General features: G+C 41.9%; 1 protein-coding gene across 3 annotated transcripts in view; it reads left to right on the top strand.

Annotated features, from left to right (window-relative positions):
- The window catches only part of DPY19L1 (dpy-19 like C-mannosyltransferase 1), a 296,815-nt gene that overhangs the window by 123,970 nt on the left and 153,152 nt on the right, over positions 1–19,693 (top strand). For all 3 annotated transcript variants that reach the window (XM_083188462.1, XM_083188460.1, XM_083188459.1), the window contains one exon: positions 1,257–1,350. In XM_083188462.1, coding sequence (XP_083044588.1) covers positions 1,257–1,350 — 94 coding nt within the window. The remainder of the gene's footprint in view (positions 1–1,256; positions 1,351–19,693) is intronic.

Here is a 19,693-nt window from a genome sequence, read left to right as displayed (position 1 = left end):
TTGCTTCTGCACCAGACTCTGGTGTTATGGGATTATTAGGATTGGGAGCCTAAATTACCCTAGGGGTAAGTGGGTACCTATGTAGGTATTAAATGGTGTTTTTTTATTACACCTGTAGGGGGTCCCCAGAGTGGGGAATTCCTTTAACAAGTGTCACCAATTGAGGTTCCCAAACGGGTTTTAAGATAGTCTATACTAGAGTTCTTTGGCTCCCGTAGGTCCTGAACCAGGACCTACGGTCTCTCTTGGTGATTTGTGTAAGGAATGGAGTCTGGGTGATGGGGTGGAGGTAGTGTGGTTAGCAGGGAGGTGCCTTATGGGCTTCGGGCGATTCGTGCTGAACCCCCTTACAATCTCATAGGTAAAGGACACCTATGCCCTCTCTGCTTGCTCACTGTCTTTGTAAGTCAATTGTCTGATGTGGATGAACTGCTAGCGGTGTCCCGCATCGCAGTTTGCTGTGCAGTGTTACTCACGGTTTGGCTGGGGATCGGGTGCGGCTGCTGGTGGGGATGTCCCAGTCTCCCGTTAGGTCCCCGGAGCTTCCCTTCTCCTCTTCCGTGTGTGTGTGTGTCACAGCGTGTTCTCCGGTCACTTCCAGGTCTCGGCTCCCGCGAGACTTCGGGCGCCGGGTTTCACAGCGCTTGTGAAGTGCTGGTTGGTTCTGGATCTCTGCTGGGGCAAAGTCACTTAAGGAGTCTCAGGGTGTCTGGAGAATATCAGTCCTGCATATAAGCAACACGTTTCGGCTCCACTGGCCTTCCTCAAGCTATATTTATTTTACCTAGTGGATGGTAGATTATGAAATACTGCCCGTCGGCTTGAAAAACTCACATTGACCTTTTAACTGTCGACCTTCCCTTTGTGGACCTCATACTTGTGTCGACCTTCTGACCCTGTCCACATTAAGCCCTGTCTACCTTTGGTGGTCAACCTAATGTATGTATGTGCTTCATATTTTCGAACTAGCGACCGTATCCCCAGACTCAGGAGTCAGAGGTGTAGAACGTCCAACCTCTGACTCTAATCCGATGTGCACAAGACTGCACATCCGATCTGATGTCATACGCATGCCTTTTGTGTCAATTTCAGGTGATTTTAGTGTGATTCAGATGTGACAAAAAACTGGTTTGTGTATAAGTGGATCTGACCCTACTGTATGTGTGTTTTTTTAATTTTTTTTTATCATAATACTTACCTGGTTACATGTGATTTATTTGTATTTCTTAATTTATTCTTCACAATTCTTTCTTTAGGTCTTGGTGATCCTGCTTACTTTTATGTCACTATGATATTTATTTTGAATGGAATTATGATGTCGTTATTCTATATATATGGATTTTATTTAAGGTAAGCATACTCTAAACACTTTTGTTACACGTGTTGGAGATCATATATATATATATATATATATATATATATATATATATATATATATATATATATATATTTCTATTAAGTTTTGAAGGCTAAACTCAGTATGTTAATCAGTGCTATTTACTGATTCCATTATAACTCATTGATTATAGTGCAGAGCTCTATATAATCTGGCATCCAATGAAAGTTTGTTTTTGCATGTAAAACGGTGCAAATGTTTGCATGTGTGTATTTACATACTATACTGTAGACCTATACTATATAATAAAAATGCAACAAAAAATTACTAGGCGCGGACTCATAGTCAGTTCCAGAGTGCAGCTACTTATAAGGGATGCCCGACCCTTAACATATAATTCCCAAAACAAACACAATAAGGAGCCCAATAGTGTTTTTTTAACGCCCAATACCCTTCTTAAGAATTTGATTTTACATAAAGGAATACATTTGTTCATATGTAAAACATTTATTAAAAAGATGAATAAAAATCAACGATTTCTTTTACATGGCTCCTTGTGCCTGGAGTGATTCACAGTGAACAACAGTTGTTTTTAATCACAGTTGTTCTTATATAGTCCAAACTAGTAGGGGACTAAGGGGGGTATTCAATCTGGGCCACTATTTACGTCAGGGGAAATAGCGGTGAACGCCTATCTAATGCTGTGTTTCCCGACAGCATTGAAGAGGCAGATCGACAGAATGGGCCCTACTTTAAAATCAGTCAGGCCCGTTTTGTCGATTTCGGACGTGAATTGTCGTGTTCGCGGCTGAATATCAACAATCTATGGCCATTTACACGGACACGACCCCTTTTTGCTGATCAAGAAGTGGGACATTGAATCACGCCTGGCGATCTGCGGTCAAACAAAACAAAAACAGGCCAGGGTCACGGCTGTCAGGCAAGATCGACAGTCGTGACCCGGGAATGAATACCCCCCTAAGTGTTGGAAGCAACCACAATTTTAATAGAGCAATTTTAGAGAAATTGTTGTGTGTGAAAAAAAAATAATAATAAAAAAAAATATATATATATATTCAATGTTTGCTGAAAGCGAATAGTGAATGCCGGCCAGTTCTCTGTTTCATGCTAGCTGCAATTCGCTGGTGTATTTCAATGGGTTTTGCACTGGAATTCGCCAAGAGTGTATTCAATGCTAGGATGGCGAAATGCTTTCTCCCTGATTTTTGCCATGATTCACCATTTTGCATTCGACATTTTTTTAAAGTGAACTGGAAAGTGAGCTTTTAAAATAAAGGGTTTTTTTTGGTGTAAAAAAAAAATCAGTTTTTTTTTTTCCTGTTATGGGGCATGCTATTTTTATTCATGTGCTTGAAGAATGCAAAATTGTGAATCATGGCAAAAATCAGGGAGAAAGCAATTCGCCATCCTAGCATTGAATACACTCTCTGCGAATTCCAGTGAAAACCCCATTGAAATACACCAGCGAATTGCAGCGAGCATGAACAGAGAACTGGCCGGCATTCGCTGTTCGCTATCGGCAAACAGTGAACATTGAATAGGGTGAATCATATTTTCAGTGAAAAAGATTCACCGCAAGGAGTGAAAACAGCCCGATTCGCCGAAAAAAAACGGTGAATCGGGAGCATTGCATACTGGCTATTGTCTGAATCGAGTGGACATTTTCTAGCTATTGGTAATATGCATACAGAATGTTGCTCAACTATGTCAGTAGTTGTCTGCTAATGTACCACAAGATGGCATTACTCCCTAAAAAAAAAAAATACAGTATAAAAAATTCTTGAAGATTCTCAGAAAATGCATTATTTTTATATGGTTGCAGTTTTCATTTCATGCACAATTTATAACACAATTCGCACAACTAAAGGGCACCATACTCAACAACGATTTGCACGATTTAATGCAATTTCAGACATTCGGGACGATGTATCATTTGTAAAGTGGCAAATCATATGTGTTTTCCATCCAATAGTGCATGGTCTGGCTAGTGCTGCACTATTTATTTATTGGAATCTGATTGAAAATTGAGCTGTATTTTTGTGCATATGATGTATCGCACAAAGTTTGGCGAGCTTTCTAGCCCATAAGATATATCATTAGTATAAGTATATACCATAATATATATATAGCATGCAATTTATTGTGGCTTGATCAATCGCATACTATATATCTTATGCAAAAATACTAAATTGTATGGAATCCCTCCTGGGACGGTCCAGGGGGAGTTCAAGGGAAATCGCATCTGACTTCAGCGTCAGACTAATCGTTGTATTGTATGGAGCTTAAGGTATAGTAGTCTAGATATCTCAACTGAGTTTTCAATTCCAGAGATTAGTTCTTCAATATAATAAACAACCAATACACCATAATATCTGTTTATTGCAATTCTGAAATCTTAAAATTCCATGTAATGGAAACCTTATCATTTTTTTGCTAAATAATTTCTGATAAGTTACAATTGATGGTACAAACGGTGTAGCTGTATTTTGGAGCCTATCAAAAGCAGCAATCCTTGTAGGAGCACCCCAACTACAACTTTCTATAACTTGCACATTTTGGTGTCCAGGTAGTTCTGGGAGCTATCTTGCAAGTTTACTTTAATTTTCCTGATTGACTTATGCTAATTTAGTGGGGCTGTTTGTTTCCTTTTATACTATGTCGAACAAGAAAGCAAAGACTGAGAATGTACTAATTTCAAGTGGGGTTTCTGCCTTACTAACTATTAAGGTACTTTAAGGTGTCACCCAAGCCAGTGGATTTTGCATCTGCTGTGGAAGCTTTTGATTTCTGTTACAACTACTTATGGTGCCCATACACTAGTGCAATCTTGCATACAATCCTTTGATTTTGACCGCATCTGTGTGATATTTTGAAGAATTGTATACACTTCGAATGTGTCACCCGACTCGATGCATGGTCCCGCCAGTTGAATGCGCCTATAGATTCTATGTTCTGCACATAATATCTATCGAATTGCATGGCTTTTAACCGCATGTGATTGGCGTGCGACAGGAGCTCTGGTGGTGGTCAGCAGTATAGATGAGTGGGCAGCAGGAGGGCTGTCTCACGGCGGTAGTCAGTGCGGTTGGCAGAATTTGATAAAACATCTCAAAACACTGAGCTTTCAGCCAATCAGCGTCCGCCTGAATGTGAGCCCTCTGATTGGCTGAGAGCTCTCTCAGCCAATCAGAAGGTTACACAGTGTCTTGAAATGTCTTATCAAATTCTGCCACCCGCAGCACTCCTGCCCCCTCCACTACACCGCCGTTCATCACCAGCCCTCTTCCAGTATCCGATGTGGCATGCGACATTGGGTGCTGGAAAAAAAACACTTGGGCACCATAAGATGCAATCATTCGATCACACAAGTGTATGGGCTACATTAGTTGTAGCTGGCTTGGGTTAGCACTTTTACCTTATTCGTGCAGGTGTTTGATTGCTCAGTACTTCTTATTGAATGCCAAACATGTCTGCTGATGCTTCTATTTTCAGATGTATCAGAATTCGATGCTTCATTAAGTGAAGAAGGATAAATGATGCCCATTTTAGACATGGAAGCTCCCTCTGAGACTTGGCAAAAGTGATGTTGTCTTATAGCGATATTGTTAACACAGTGCAGACATTGGCAATGTACTGTATCAGTATCTGTAGGATCTGGTTCCACAGGCACTGGGAAGGCTGAGGCTTAGGTTCCAGGACCCTGCAGAATTTTAGTCCGTTATTCTTATTCTAGTGATGCTGCTTCCAGTTTTTGGCTGCCTCCAATTTGTGGTTAGCCTACTATTTACATACCTGGCTCTGTATCACATCCTAGAATGTGTAGTGGCATCACTACTATTCTCAGGTGGAATGTTATTTGATGATTTGGTGTGATAGCTGTGAGTGAGCTGTGAGCTGTGGGTCCTGTTGGCGCACTCAGATGATTGGGAGAATTCCTAATATGCAACCTGAATGACCAATGATCACAAACACGCCCAGGCATTGGCACCTTTTTGATTCTTGTTGATCCTGTGCCTTTCCTTGTGAGCCCATGATGGAGCCTCAATGGTTTCTGACCCCAGACCTGTGGCTGCTCTACTTTACTAAGGCGAGTACCAGGGTGTACATTTATGCATGGAGTATCTGGTGTGGACAGGGACACTACAGGGTGCTGGTCAGGTCTCAAGTGCAGTACTGCTAATGGTGGCTGGTGATCTACAGAATGTATTTTTGGCAGTGCCCTTCTAATCAATACGATAATTCCACACTGTAGCAATTATGTACATTCTCATGAGTCTATATCAATTTGATATACAGTATCCATACTGTTTTTAAACTCATCCTGGATGTGCAGATATCCTCACTTATATCTTATGCATCTGCATGTGTCACCATTGTTGGATTTTTGGTTTGTTTTTTTCATTGACATATATTTCTGACTTTTTGCAATGCTTTATGGGAGGATTTCAATATGCCTAGCTTATATACAAGAGTGGTAGCCTCAAGCGTTAACAGCCGTGGCTGTTAATATGGTTGCAGCACAAGCAAACTTTTGGATGTTTCTTTCCGGGGTCTGTTCAGACCCAAAAAGAAATCCCCTATTAAGTGTAGGCTGTGGGCTAATTAAATAGCCTCGGGTGTAGCTTAGGTCGGTACATTTATATCAGAGCCCCCATTAAAATGTTCATTATTTCTTTTTCTCTTAAATAATGATTACAATTTTTTTTTAAATCTGGGGTAAAAAGCACAAGAATATGGTAAGAGCACAAACTAAAACGTAATGCTCTAACCTCATCCAATTAACAAGATTAGTGTTCATTCTAGCACCCGCCATCTTTGAAAACCCATGCAGTTCCTCTTCCCTGCCTGAGGTGTTGCTGTCTGCTGTGGTGTTTCTAGCATATGTCTGGTTTGCATATCAGTGCTGATATACAGACCACACAGTGCTAGACACCCCAGGCAGGGAAGAGGAACTGCATGGGTTTTCAAAGATAGCGGGTGCTAGAATGAATACTACAAGATACAGGATGAGTATCCCTTATCTAAAATGCTTGGGACCAGAAGCAATTTGGATAAGATTATTCCGTATTTCTGAATATTTTTATATATATCAATGAAACATTGTATTTATTGTATAAACACATCAAACGCAAATATATTTTATTTGTGCATGGAACAAGGCTTCAAACCATTAAGCAAGGTTTGAAGCCTTGTTTGAATGTTAAGCAATCATTTTCTTGCACATATTTAGTTCCAGTTACATTTCATGTCCCAGTAGTGTCCGTTACATATCATGTCCCCAGTGGTGCCAAAGACATAGCATGTGCCCAGTGGTGCTTTTAGCAAAAAAATTAGCTACTAAAGCTTAGTAATCTGGAGCTGCTCCAGCTATACCGAACCTGTTATTTTATTTATTAACCGTTTCTTATACATTGCAGCAAGTTCCATTGCGCTTTACAATTGTAAATATGTCATAAACAAACTGGGTAGTTACAGTCAAAATGGTAGGAAGAAATTATTTTGTTTTCTGCGCTAAATAAAGATAGGACAAGACTGATATGTGAACATATTGTAATCAAAAGAAATATAATAAACTCAAAAAATCAATCTAATATATTGCATGCAATTCATAATAAGAGTTGGATCAAATAAATCACTTTTAAATATTTTTATAGAATATACTGTAGTATTATAGTATTTCTCAAAAAACATTCGGGAAGCTTCCATAAAAAAATATGTTTTGTCACCTTCATAGAAATCTCTATCTCAAGCACAATTAACCCTGCAGCTATCATGCCTTCTTTGAAGACCAGGATGTGCAAGGTTTTCAATGTAGTAGGAAATGAAGCAGCACTCTCGTCTTCTGCAAAGCAAATACTTCACTTTATTTAATATCTGACATGTTTCGGGAGAGAGAACCTCTCGTCGTCAGGGATCAGCAATACAATGAAATCACAGTGGGGTTTTTACTCACAGCACAGAACATACCTTCACCAATTAGAATCCACCTTTGGGTTAACCCGTCCCATACTCAACACCTGAGTCATCCACTAAGAATAGCAGAGCTCCCAAGGTGGAGTGGGTGGACCCATCAGGTGTAACAATCAATTAAAATAATATATATATATATATATATATACAACCAGCATGGATCGGCATACATAATAAATCAATATATATTCTATAGCTATCTAAATAGAAATAGAAAGAACATGAGTAAGGAGGCAGTAGTTAGCCATAGACACATACCCAGACTTACAGCAATATAGTATTTGATCAAAGACTAATACATTGAAGGAGACAAGATTTTAGCAATAAGGGCTTATCTCATTGGAAACAGTGCATACCCAGCTTTTCGTTAAGGCCGCGAGGGGCCAACGATTCAAGCTGCAGTATCCATCTCATCTCGTCTAAGTAGCATTTTGTCTCTATTACCTCCATGTCTTAAAGGGAGCACACAATCAGTTATACATGAAAGCAAACTAGCTATTGAGTGGCCAGCCGAAGCACAGTGTCGTGTGACCGCCTGGTTGCTGTTACCAGTGGCTTTAGCAGTACCGATGGTTGGAATGTGGTTTCCGTTTTCCCACATATTTGTATCCGCAAGGACAATATATCATGTACACGATAAATTTACTGGTACAGGTCAAAACATGTCCGATACTGAACTTCTTGCCGCTGTACTGTGGAAGTCGAGTTGCACACACGCCATTTTAGGATAGTATGGCCGCCATTTTGGTTCGCAGAGTTGCGCTAATAAAGTTTCCATACCCGATTCTGTGTGACAAAGTGGACCAGAAGAGTAGCCATACTATCACACATAAATTCATAAAGACATACTGACACTAAGTAAAATATAGTTAACCCCTTCATGACAGAGCCTTTTAAGGTAATTTTTTTTTTTTTTTCCTCCTTGCGTTCAAATAAGCGTAACTTTTTTAATTTTCCGGCTATATAGACACATGAGGGCTTTTTTTTTGCGGGACAAGTTGTACTTTTTAATGGTACCATTTACTATACCGTATAATATTCTGGGGAATCAGGAAATAATTCAATGTGGGGTAAAAAGAAAAAAAAACGCAATTCCACAATTTTGCGCTGGTTACGGTTTTTTTGGAGTTCATAGTTCGTTTAAAATGATGAGTTATCTTTATTCTATGGGTCGTTACGATTCCGGTGATACCAAACTTATATAGTTTTCGTTGCGTTTTACGACTAAAAAAAAAAATAGAAAATGTTACGGTTTTTCGAATTTGCGTCGCGTCGCCATGTTCTGCGGCTTATAACTTTTTTATTTTTCCACCTACGGACCTGGGTGAGGGCTCATTTTTTGCGGGCTGAAGTGTACTTTTTAATTAATACCATTATGGGATATGGGCGACTTTCTGATCTCTTTTAGCTATTTTTTTTTGGGTAGGCGATGCGACCAAAAAACGTAGTTTTGGCGTTGGGGATTATTTTCCGTTTACGCCTTTAACCGTGCGGGATAACTAATGTTATATTTTAATAGATCGGACTTTTAGGAACGCGGCGATACCAAATATGTTTATTTTATTTATTTTTTATTTATTTTTATTTAGGAAATGGGGAAAGGGGGGTGATTTGAACTTTTAATATTTTATTATTTTTTTTTTATTTTTTAACTTTTTTTTTATTTTTTTTTTACTTTTACTACAAGGCCCCCTAGTGTACTTGACCACTAGGGGGCGCGATCGCCTGTACTAGGTTCAGCCATAGAGCTCTATGGCTGAACGTAGTGATTTTATGCACTTCCTATTACATCCTGCCTGAGGCAGGATGTAATAGGTATGCATACACGGACAGCACAGGGGTCTACATTAGACCCCTGGCTACCATGGCAACCGATCGGCACCCTCCGATCGCGCTGCGGGGGGCCCCGATCGGCGCCGGAGGGGGGCGCCCCCCCTCCGATCAGCTATTTAAGCACTGCGGGCGCTTTGCCCGCGGTGCTTAAAGGGTTAAACGGCCACGATCGGCGAACTCGCCGCTCGTGGCCGTGAGAGCAGGGACCTGGCTGTAATATACAGCCATTACCTGCTCTCTATCAAGCCAGCTCACTCCATGAGCTGGCTTGATTCCCCCTCAACCGACATATGACGTATATATACGTCATATGTCGTGAAGGGTTTAAAGGTTTAGAATGCCACACATAGCTTAGTTAGCCCTGCATACATCTGTCTGTATCATGTTTAGTACCGTTCCGTTCCGTTTCTTATGCGCAGTATTCCGGTCATTGCGAATATTTCGCAATATACACGGCCCGATAGTTATGGACATAATCCATATTCCAGAGACAGTTTCTGTTGAACGTATGTAACAAAGGAATCTAGATGAAACCGGTTCTTATCACTGCTGACGACGAAACCATCAAACAAAGGAGTCTTAAAGTTCACTCCCCTGCACCTATTCAAACCAGGTGCAGCGTCTTACCCCCAATCACAGTGGACCTGACATACGATCTCTGACCAATGGGAATGGCCTTTAACCTCCCCCTTCTGACCCTATAAGATAGGTGACCCAGAGCATTCTCGGTCACTTCGGCACATCTACCTTTCCCTGACTTTCTACTGGGCTATAGTTCAACCCTGAACGATAGCGAGCTCTGACCGGACTCCGCTTCGCATATTTGATGAGACGGTAACGGTTGCATTCACGGTATTTATTCTTATTGTATTGTTGGCTGATTGTGTCTTGTATCTGTTTCCTTCCCCCTAGCAGAGCCTGATTATTGTTAGTCTATTGTATTACCTGTTAAACCTGTATTTTCTATTCCTGTAACCCCCTTTTGTCCATTAGGGACTTAAATACAACCTTTTTACGGAGTTCTTATCTCCATACTTCTATACTGTGGTTTGTGTCTGTTATTCGCATTTAGCGATAAAGGTATATTACGGACACTGTCCATAAAGGTATATTCGCAGATTAGAGACAAATTACTGCGAAGGAATCTCTTATTAAGGTATTGGTTCTTGGGTGTATAATACACAATAAAGGTACGCTACGCTGTGCTACGTTTTGTTCGCACGTAGTTAGGTATAAAGGGTACGCAGGTTACGGATACAATACGTAACCTGCGCTTTTCACTTATTGTTTCTTTGGTCATATTCTATCGCCATTAACAATTGGGGGCTGTCGTCCGGCCGTTTCACATTCTAGAACTTAGTACCAGGCGCGCGGCCTGACCTATACCAGCAAAAGGGTGGAAGTATTATTATCCATTGCTGGATAGGCCAGGTCCGCGGCGGTGCGGGTTTGAGAAGTGCTAGCGTTGAACCCGGAGTACAATAAGTGAAAGCCACGTGTTTAAAGCATATATTAAGTGTTTAGTAAACTGTACTTCTGCCTGCCACAAGTAGTTTAACGGGGTATAGTGTCTTGAGTTGCTTGTTCATTACAGTATATGTACCACGTGCGATAAGGTTCGCACACGTGGAGTCTGTGTTTATAATAGTACATAGAGGATCCCCTCTGTGCAAAACTATAACTGTTTATTGTTAGTTACTGCAAAACCAGGGACTCCGCCACGTGGCGACAAGTCCTGGGCCTTTTGCAGTAACGTAAAGCGTCTATTGTGTATTACGCAAGGTGCGCGCGCACATGCCCATATCGGGAAAGTTTCGCATCTTTGTATGTGATTTACGGATTAAGTGTGGGATTTATTTCGCATCTTGATACGTAACTTTCGGACGAAGTTAAGGGATTTATTCCACATTTAGGCGCAAATTACTGCGTATAGCGAAACCCGAGCGCAACCTTGCAAATACACTATAGAACACGTGGGTGGCCGATTCATCGGCGGCCTGTGAACAACGCAAGTACACACGTGGCTGTTCATTGGTACTGCACATGCAGCACACATAGGAACTCAAAGGTGAACAGTATTAAACCATCAGCTTTATTTAAAACAGTATAGCAATATACTGTGGATAAGGCGGTGATTAATAAAGAGAAAATAAGTTTTTTTTTTTCTTTTTGTTCATTTTCTCATAAGCAAGCAACTCAAGCGTTATTTTAATAGATTCCTATAGCTTATTATAAGGGATTTATACCTGCATAAGTATCTAGTGAAAAGCTACCAGCCTGAGAAGATTTTCTGTACAGAAATATTTCAAAAATAAGCATAAGACCAAGGTGTAAATAGCGCCCAGTGTGAAACATAACTGAGGCGAACGGGTGTGTGACGGCACGACTCAAGCGCAGTGTAGTCCAGAGTAGGACAGTCCAGTTAGGACAGGGTGCACGTGGCGACGTGCCCATAGGAACTGCCCCTTCAGTGGAACTTTGATCCACTAGGAGGGTACAAGAAGATACATCGGAACCCAGTGATCCAATTAGCTACTTTAGAAAATCCAGTTTCTGGGGGTACAGGAAAACAAGTTTGTTGTGCCCTGGAGAAATTAGGCCGCACCTTGTAGGTCAACTAGACGTGCGCGGCTAGTTGAGAGCTTGGTGATTGAGTAACATTACCTCGCATATTGGGCTTCACGCTTGATTGCGGAATAGTGCCAGTGTGTGGAGAAGTGAGTGGTTGGGGAGCTCTCAGACAAGTAATAACCCACCGGTATCTATTAGCTGTGAACGTTTATTCCTGTAATTATGGGTAATAACGGGTCACGCTGTGATAACGTGTCAGATAGGGAGGAAGCAAGCCGACCAAAAGGATCGGCGGCTTTTATTATGTGCTGTAAGCACGGTGAACGCGCAGTTGTTTACCAAAAGAAATGGAAGAAGATGACACAAGGCAGCAAATTAGAATTTCCCAGTGTTGGTAGCTTTGATCCAGAAATCTTATCAGCAGTAAAAGATGAAATATGTCTACTCTCCAGTCGTAAGGAGAGAATGAAGCACATAGATATTCTTAAATTGTGGCAGAAGGAAGGACAGGAACAATGGGGAATCAGAGGTCTGGCAATACCAGATACAATCAGCCACAATAAAAATGCAACCGCTGCCGCAATAGAATCAGCTCCCCCACCCCCATATGTGCCGAAGGGGTTAATGACTCATAAGAAAGACATGAGTAATAATGTATCCGTTGCTAACTTGTAGCCTGTCTTATCCCCTTATAAGGAAACCCGAGAGGAAAACGAGCAGCTGTTGGCACTGGCCGTCTCCCATGCACTTAACATGCTTGAGGGAAAAGCTCAACCCGCTGCTGGGGCTCCAGCACAGGAGGAGGAGACGGCTGATGCCAACAGCATAGTATTAGACACAGGTAAGTACACACAACACAGCACAGAGATAGTTGTTCCTGGGATGTTGTCCATTGGTGCAGGGGGGATACAGATCCACCCTCTGCACACAGTGGAACCTCCTTGTGGACGGGGAGACGGGGATGAGGTAATGCCTGTAAAGGATAGTGACATGCACAATACATGGACACGATTGGAACGTCATTCAATCATCAAAAATTTCCCTGATCCCAGCAAAGATCTGGCAAAGTGTCAGAAATTTGTAAGGGAGCGAGGAAATTCAGATGAGCCCACCAATAAGGATTGGCGATACATGTTGAGAGCTTGCCTCTCTTCACACATAGATGTCCAGAAGTTCGTTCAAGACAGTGGTGTGGAGGGCGATAAGATTTTAACTGAACAGGGCAACCAGGAAAATATACGCCTAATAAATATACAATTGGGTGTATATTTCCCAGCGACGGTTGAAAATACCCTAGGGTTCACCATCACACAGAAAGATGGTGAGTCCACCAGCGGATATTTCAACCGTGCTTTACAGGCGTTGCCAAAACACTCTGGTATCCCCAGGGACAACATACATCTTAAGGGAGGGTATTGTCTCTGTGCTGATACAAGGTCTTAGGGAAAATCTGAGAACCAACATAGAAACCATTCACCCCAACTGCAGACAGATGTCAATACACACTTTAAAGAAATCTGCTGTTGATCTGGACAAACGATTTATGACAGAAAGACAAAACCAAATGGTATGTTTCAAATGTGGAAACAAAGGACACATAGCCAGACATTGCAGGGTAAGTAACCATAGGAAACATAACACATACGTAAGTACTTGGGAGACACAATGGGAGAAGACAGGTAGGTCTCAACACATAGCCATAGCCCCAACTAGTAGCCAACGCCGCCCTAAGCATGACACATATATGCAAACAGGGAGTAGGACACACACACACCCCACATCCAGGTAACATAAGACAATATCTGAGGGAGGAGCCTCAGATATGGGTAAGTGGAATAGTTTAAATATAAAGTTTTTTTTGTATCAAACCCATTAACAACATTCCCTCCTGGTCTAGGTTGTGCCAAGCAATTAGTAGCAGCAATTGGGGTAACAGGAAAAATACAGCATTACCCACTGACGAAACCAGCAGATGTTACAAGCGGGCCTCTGCATACCAAACACTCTTTTCTGTTGGCTGCAGCGGCCCCGACTAACCTCCTGGGTAGAGATTTACTATGTAAAATGGGATGTGTCATATATTGCACCCCTGATGGGGTATTTCTGGACACTCCTAGAAATCTTACACAAGAATTGCAAGATATGCTGGACAGTCCTCAGAGGCTAATGTTGTATTCCACTGTTATAGAGTCAAATCCATCTAAGGTAGCTAAAAACTACAGCACAAATACCGAGTTCCCTTTGAACTAAAGATGGGAAGGACACAGGATCAATGGCAACCATAGCTTCAATAGAAACCCTGTTAAAAACAGAAAGTATAGCGCCCCAAAGTACAGCTTCACCATTTGAAATCTGAGGTTGAGCTGGAAAAAAAAATACCCAGTGAAATAACAAGGTTCCCAAAAGAGAACTTTTAGCTAAATACCCCTAGACACAGCCCATAGTCACAACCACACTGGGAAACAGAAAGAAAGGGAGGGCTTACAAATCAGAACAGGAGTTGAAAAGGGGAAGAACCAAATAGTTGAGAGCCAATTCCCCCATAGTGCTAAATCCTGGTGTCATAAAAATAAAAGAAAAATTTCCTGTTGAAAATAAATGTACACATTACTGTCATAAATATTTTCTATTTTTTTTTTAGTTTTTCTCTCTCTCTTTTTCCAATTTTTTCTCCTTCCCCTACTCTTCTGTTCCAGAAACCTCAGAGAGCCACCAAGCCCCTCCCCCGGGTCTTGCAAGATCGCACACTGTCCTTACGGCCCACAAATGGGTAAATACCAATACAATGGGTTAATGATCTATTGTTATGTCCTTTCCTCATCCACAGCACCAGCAGTTGGCGATAGACAACTTCTGGTGTATCCTCCTGAGGCAGGACATAAGGTATCTCAGGACGGATTGCGGTTGCGCAAATCTGGGACACATTAGTAACCATGAACCCACAAATCATAGAAAAATAGTTTGAAAGATCTGTCGCACTCCCAGCAGAGAAATACCCATTGTGAATATGCGGTACCCCATAAAGCGAGTAGTCAATATATATTTTTCAGTAAATCTTGAACAAAGTCCCAGTAACTTTAAGCATTGCTCCTAATGTTACCCAGGGCAACCACAGCCACCATCTTGTGAAAAGCAGTCCAAGTAATGCACAAAGCATTCCCCTTCTACATAGAATGAAAAGGGTTGTAAAACGCATTTACATATAAATAGGTACAATCGCAAAACCCATGTCTTCACAGACAAATGTGGATAGTAAAGAAGAAGAAACAGGCCTGATTACAGCCTTTTGCCATGGGTAAAACTGACACAAGAGACCATGTGATTTAGAATATTAGACCTGCTGAGGGGGCGACAGATATAGTGATGTAAGAAACCTGGTGATGCCAGCCTGACCAATGTCGTACTGCAGTGTGCAATTAAACCCTATTACTTGAGCACTTCATACTTGTCTACACAGTGTAGTTGCCATAGCACTACTGGTAAACAAAACTGAGAATGTGGTGTTGGGGTGTGTTTTAACTGTTTATGCTCCTCATATAGTCTGGACACTCCTAAAATTCTGCCTAAACATGTGAAAAATATTCATCAGCCAAGTTCACTAAATGGGAACTTGCATTGATGTTACCAGTAAAATGGGTAATATTGTAAACCCAGCAACACTCTTACCAGGTGTGCCCGCCAAGGCACAAAGGGTGGATTGATGCTGAGGTTGCTGGAATGGTGGAATTTAGTGGGAGCCGAGACGAATATGATTGCATGACATGTTTGAATCAGACCTTTGCAGCATGCCCCCAAAGGGTGGTAACAACCCATTGGAAGAGGTAATTCATTTTTTTTTCCTCTCTCTCCCTCGTTCTTTCCACAACACCGAGAGGGGAAAATTGTACACTGGCTATACCGTAATAGATGGAAAAGGCATAGTAGAGGCTGAACGCATTGGACGTCTCACTCAGCAACAGCAGTCTCATTAGTAGTACTGCGGGCTGAGAGAAAAACAGCCAATATTCATGCCGACTCCAAGTACGTTTGTTGGGGTAATACAGAAGATCTTAGGCCCTATGGCGCCTCAGATGTGTTGTTTCAGTAGCTGGCACTCCAGTGGCACAAGCGTTGTAAGTTTAAAAGATTCCTGACAGTCACACAGCTGCCGGACAGAGTGGCTGTTATCAAGTGTAAAGCCCACATCTTCGATGAGGATTCAGTGTCACTTGATAATGAACATGCTGGCAAGGCAGCTGGGTGAGCCATGCGCTCTGCGGATAATGTTTGTGTTCCCCCTGTAAATGTCAGTATATTCACATAGAAATACAAGATTTGTGTCCCCTGCAGGAGAAGCAGTCTGGAAGCCGAAGGGATGTGGACAGGAATAGAAAGATGGACAAGGAAAACCAGTGACTCTGAGAACATGCCAAACTGTCAGGACAGAGATAGCCCATGGCCTGACTTGTCTTGACAGGGAAGGTATGTGGAAAATTAGTCCGAAATTACTGGTGTGCCCACAGACAGGTAAGACGACAGGATCATGCCTTACTTGTCTGGGGGAAAGAAACTGCAACGGCTGTTCCCACAGAGCCATCTCCACATCCCTCCTCCAGCAGGATCCTCTGCAGGTAATACAAAATTGGCTTTGTACAGTCCACTCTAGAAGCATTCTAGTTATTTTTTATATATATATATATATATATATATATATATATATATATGTGTTTACGTTTGTGTGTATAGATATGGCAGCCCAGAAGCACCCTTGAGTATGCAAGTATATATATATGAAAGGTTTAAGTCATGTGTGAACCTTTAGGGACTGATGGTACACCCCATAATCTCTTTTTGTAGTAGTAAAATCACTCTCAGAACTCCACCTCATTTGTCCCCATCGAAACATTGCTTGGCGGGCAGCCACAGGTTATGGTAATCCCACAAGGAGGTCCTAGACCACAAATGCAAGTGATGTATCCACACCTGGAAAACTGCAGCAAAAGGACTTTGTTGACACCTGTTGTGAACTGCCATATACAGGTTGCTTGATAGACCTTTGGAAAGAACCACCCCAAATCTTGTTGACCAGCACTACCTCAATAACAAAGTCGCAGAGAGAGAGAGATTCGGGTACGTTCGTCCTACTGCCAAAGGAACAGAAAGCCAGAAGGTCCTTACACTCGAGGGCGAAAGAAAGAAATCGCTAAGAGGCACATTTTGGGAGGACTGGAGAGCAGCTAAGGTCAAGCAACCTGTACAAGCTACAAAAGGGACTGTGACACACCCCACTGGTAACAGGTTGGAAGGATCACTAACAATTTTTTTTCCTTTCTCAGTTTTCTCTATTGTTGTGGGTCCTATTCTTGTCTCCCCCCCCCCCCCCCCACTATCCGTTCTTATCTTCAAAATCAAGGATACCGCCGCCGCACTGCTGCCAGGCATTGGACGGACGATACAGAGTTCTGAGAGTGTGTTACCCGTCCCAGTTTAGGTCAAGGTAGAATCTATAAACTTGACACATTACCCAGGACCGGATGTTTGATAGTGATAATACCATCATACTTAAAAGCATACCAAAAAGAGAGACAACAAAGAGTTCAAGGGTCTGTTGTCACAAACAATACCTACCAAAGGATGCCATATCTGAAAAAAACAATTGTATATAGTGTAACCACCCCTGTTTTTTTTTATCCCAAAATTGTACATTATCCTTCGTGACCCTGAGTAGATTGTTCGATAAATGCGGCCCATCGTTTATCCATGATCCTGGATCGGCCAAGAGCAGATGGTTTACTCCTCTTATATGTTTATTTCATGGATCCCAATTTCTCTGTTAGGATTATGAATTTCTGTATTGTCGTGTAAAATGTTTTGTACTGTAACAGTTTTATATTTACTGTTAAAGGGTGGACTGTGGAAGTCGAGTTGCACACACGCCATTTTAGGATAGTATGGCCGCCATTTTGGTTCGCAGAGTTGCGCTAATAAAGTTTCCATACCCGATTCTGTGTGACAAAGTGGACCAGAAGAGTAGCCATACTATCACACATAAATTCATAAAGACATACTGACACTAAGTAAAATATAGTTAAAGGTTTAGAACGCCACACATAGCTTAGTTAGCCCTGCATACATCTGTCTGTATCATGTTTAGTACCGTTCCGTTCCGTTTCTTATGCGCAGTATTCCGGTCATTGCGAATATTTCGCAATATACACGGCCCGATAGTTATGGACATAATCCATATTCCAGAGACAGTTTCTGTTGAACGTATGTAACAAAGGAATCTAGATGAAACCGGTTCTTATCACTGCTGACGACGAAACCATCAAACAAAGGACTCTTAAAGTTCACTCCCCTGCACCTATTCAAACCAGGTGCAGCGTCTTACCCCCAATCACAGTGGACCTGACATACGATCTCTGACCAATGGGAATGGCCTTTGACCTCCCCCTTCTGACCCTATAAGATAGGTGACCCAGAGCATTCTCGGTCACTTCGGCACATCTACCTTTCCCTGACTTTCTACCGGGCTATAGTTCAACCCTGAACGATAGCGAGCTCTGACCGGACTGCGCTTCGCATATTTGATGAGACGGTAACGGTTGCATTCACGGTATTTATTCTTATTGTATTGTTGGCTGATTGTGTCTTGTATCTGTTTCCTTCCCCCTAGCAGAGCCTGATTATTGTTAGTCTATTGTATTACCTGTTAAACCTGTATTTTCTATTCCTGTAACCCCCTTTTGTCCATTAGGGACTTAAATACAACCTTTTTACGGAGTTCTTATCTCCATACTTCTATACTGTGGTTTGTGTCTGTTATTCGCATTTAGCGATAAAGGTATATTACGGACACTGTCCATAAAGGTATATTCGCAGATTAGAGACAAATTACTGCGAAGGAATCTCTTATTAAGGTATTGGTTCTTGGGTGTATAATACACAATAAAGGTACGCTACGCTGTGCTACGTTTTGTTCGCACGTAGTTAGGTATAAAGGGTACGCAGGTTACGGACACAATACGTAACCTGCGCTTTTCACTTATTGTTTCTTTGGTCATATTTGGTCATATTCTATCGCCATTAACAGTACGGGTGCAAAAATGACCCACAAGGAGTGCATCCCGTACAGCGGTAGCTTATTACACCTATCACCTAAATTAGCTAATTTGTTAAGCAAATCATTGGTGTCCTTGAGGTATGATGGTGTAGCCTGAATGCAAGAGTTAAGATTATGGGTTAAGTCAAGGTACACCGAGACCGGCTGAAATAGTGACCCCCTGGCAGATATAATAGGTCTGCCAGCGGGGTCAATCAGTCTCTTGTGCATCTTTGGCAAAGTATAAAAAAGCGGAGTAATAGGGTACTGCACAGATAAAGCTTTAACCACATCCTGCGAAATAATATCATCAACAAGTGCTTGTTGCAATAATGAATCAAGTTCCTTTATATATATTAACGTGGTGTCAGAATCCAAAGGACAATATACCTGAGTGTCATCTAGTTGTCGTTGGCAAGACATAAGCAGACATAGACTTTAACACAAACGACCCCCTCTTATCCGCTGAATGGATCACTATATCCTTTCTATTGCTTAATGGCTGAAGCGCTTGCTTCTCCTCACCGGTTAAATTAGCCTTAAAGGGGCCGGGCGTTAGGTAATATACGTGTAAACTATTTATCCCGACTGGCCGGACTCAGACAGCATGGTGAGCGCAAAAAAGCCCCTTGTGGGCACGGTGGCTTGCTACACTCGCCACCTATTGTATTCTCCCTCTATGGGGGTCGTGGACCCCCACATTAGAGAATAGCCGGTGGCCGTCGGGCACCTGTCTGTCGGTGTTTTGACAGTCGGGATCCCGACTGGCACACAAATTACTCGGGGAGTCAAAAGTGGAAGTCTGTGTCTGTATGTGATTTATTATGTATGCCGATCCATGCTGGTTGTGTATACTGTATATAATTATTTTGGTACTTGTG

This window comes from Crinia signifera, chromosome 5, assembly GCF_055691185.1.
Source record: "Crinia signifera chromosome 5, ASM5569118v1, whole genome shotgun sequence".
Taxonomy (NCBI): Eukaryota; Metazoa; Chordata; class Amphibia; order Anura; family Myobatrachidae; genus Crinia; species Crinia signifera.
Note: the sequence above shows the minus strand (reverse complement) of the source record. Positions and strands in the feature narration are given on the sequence as shown.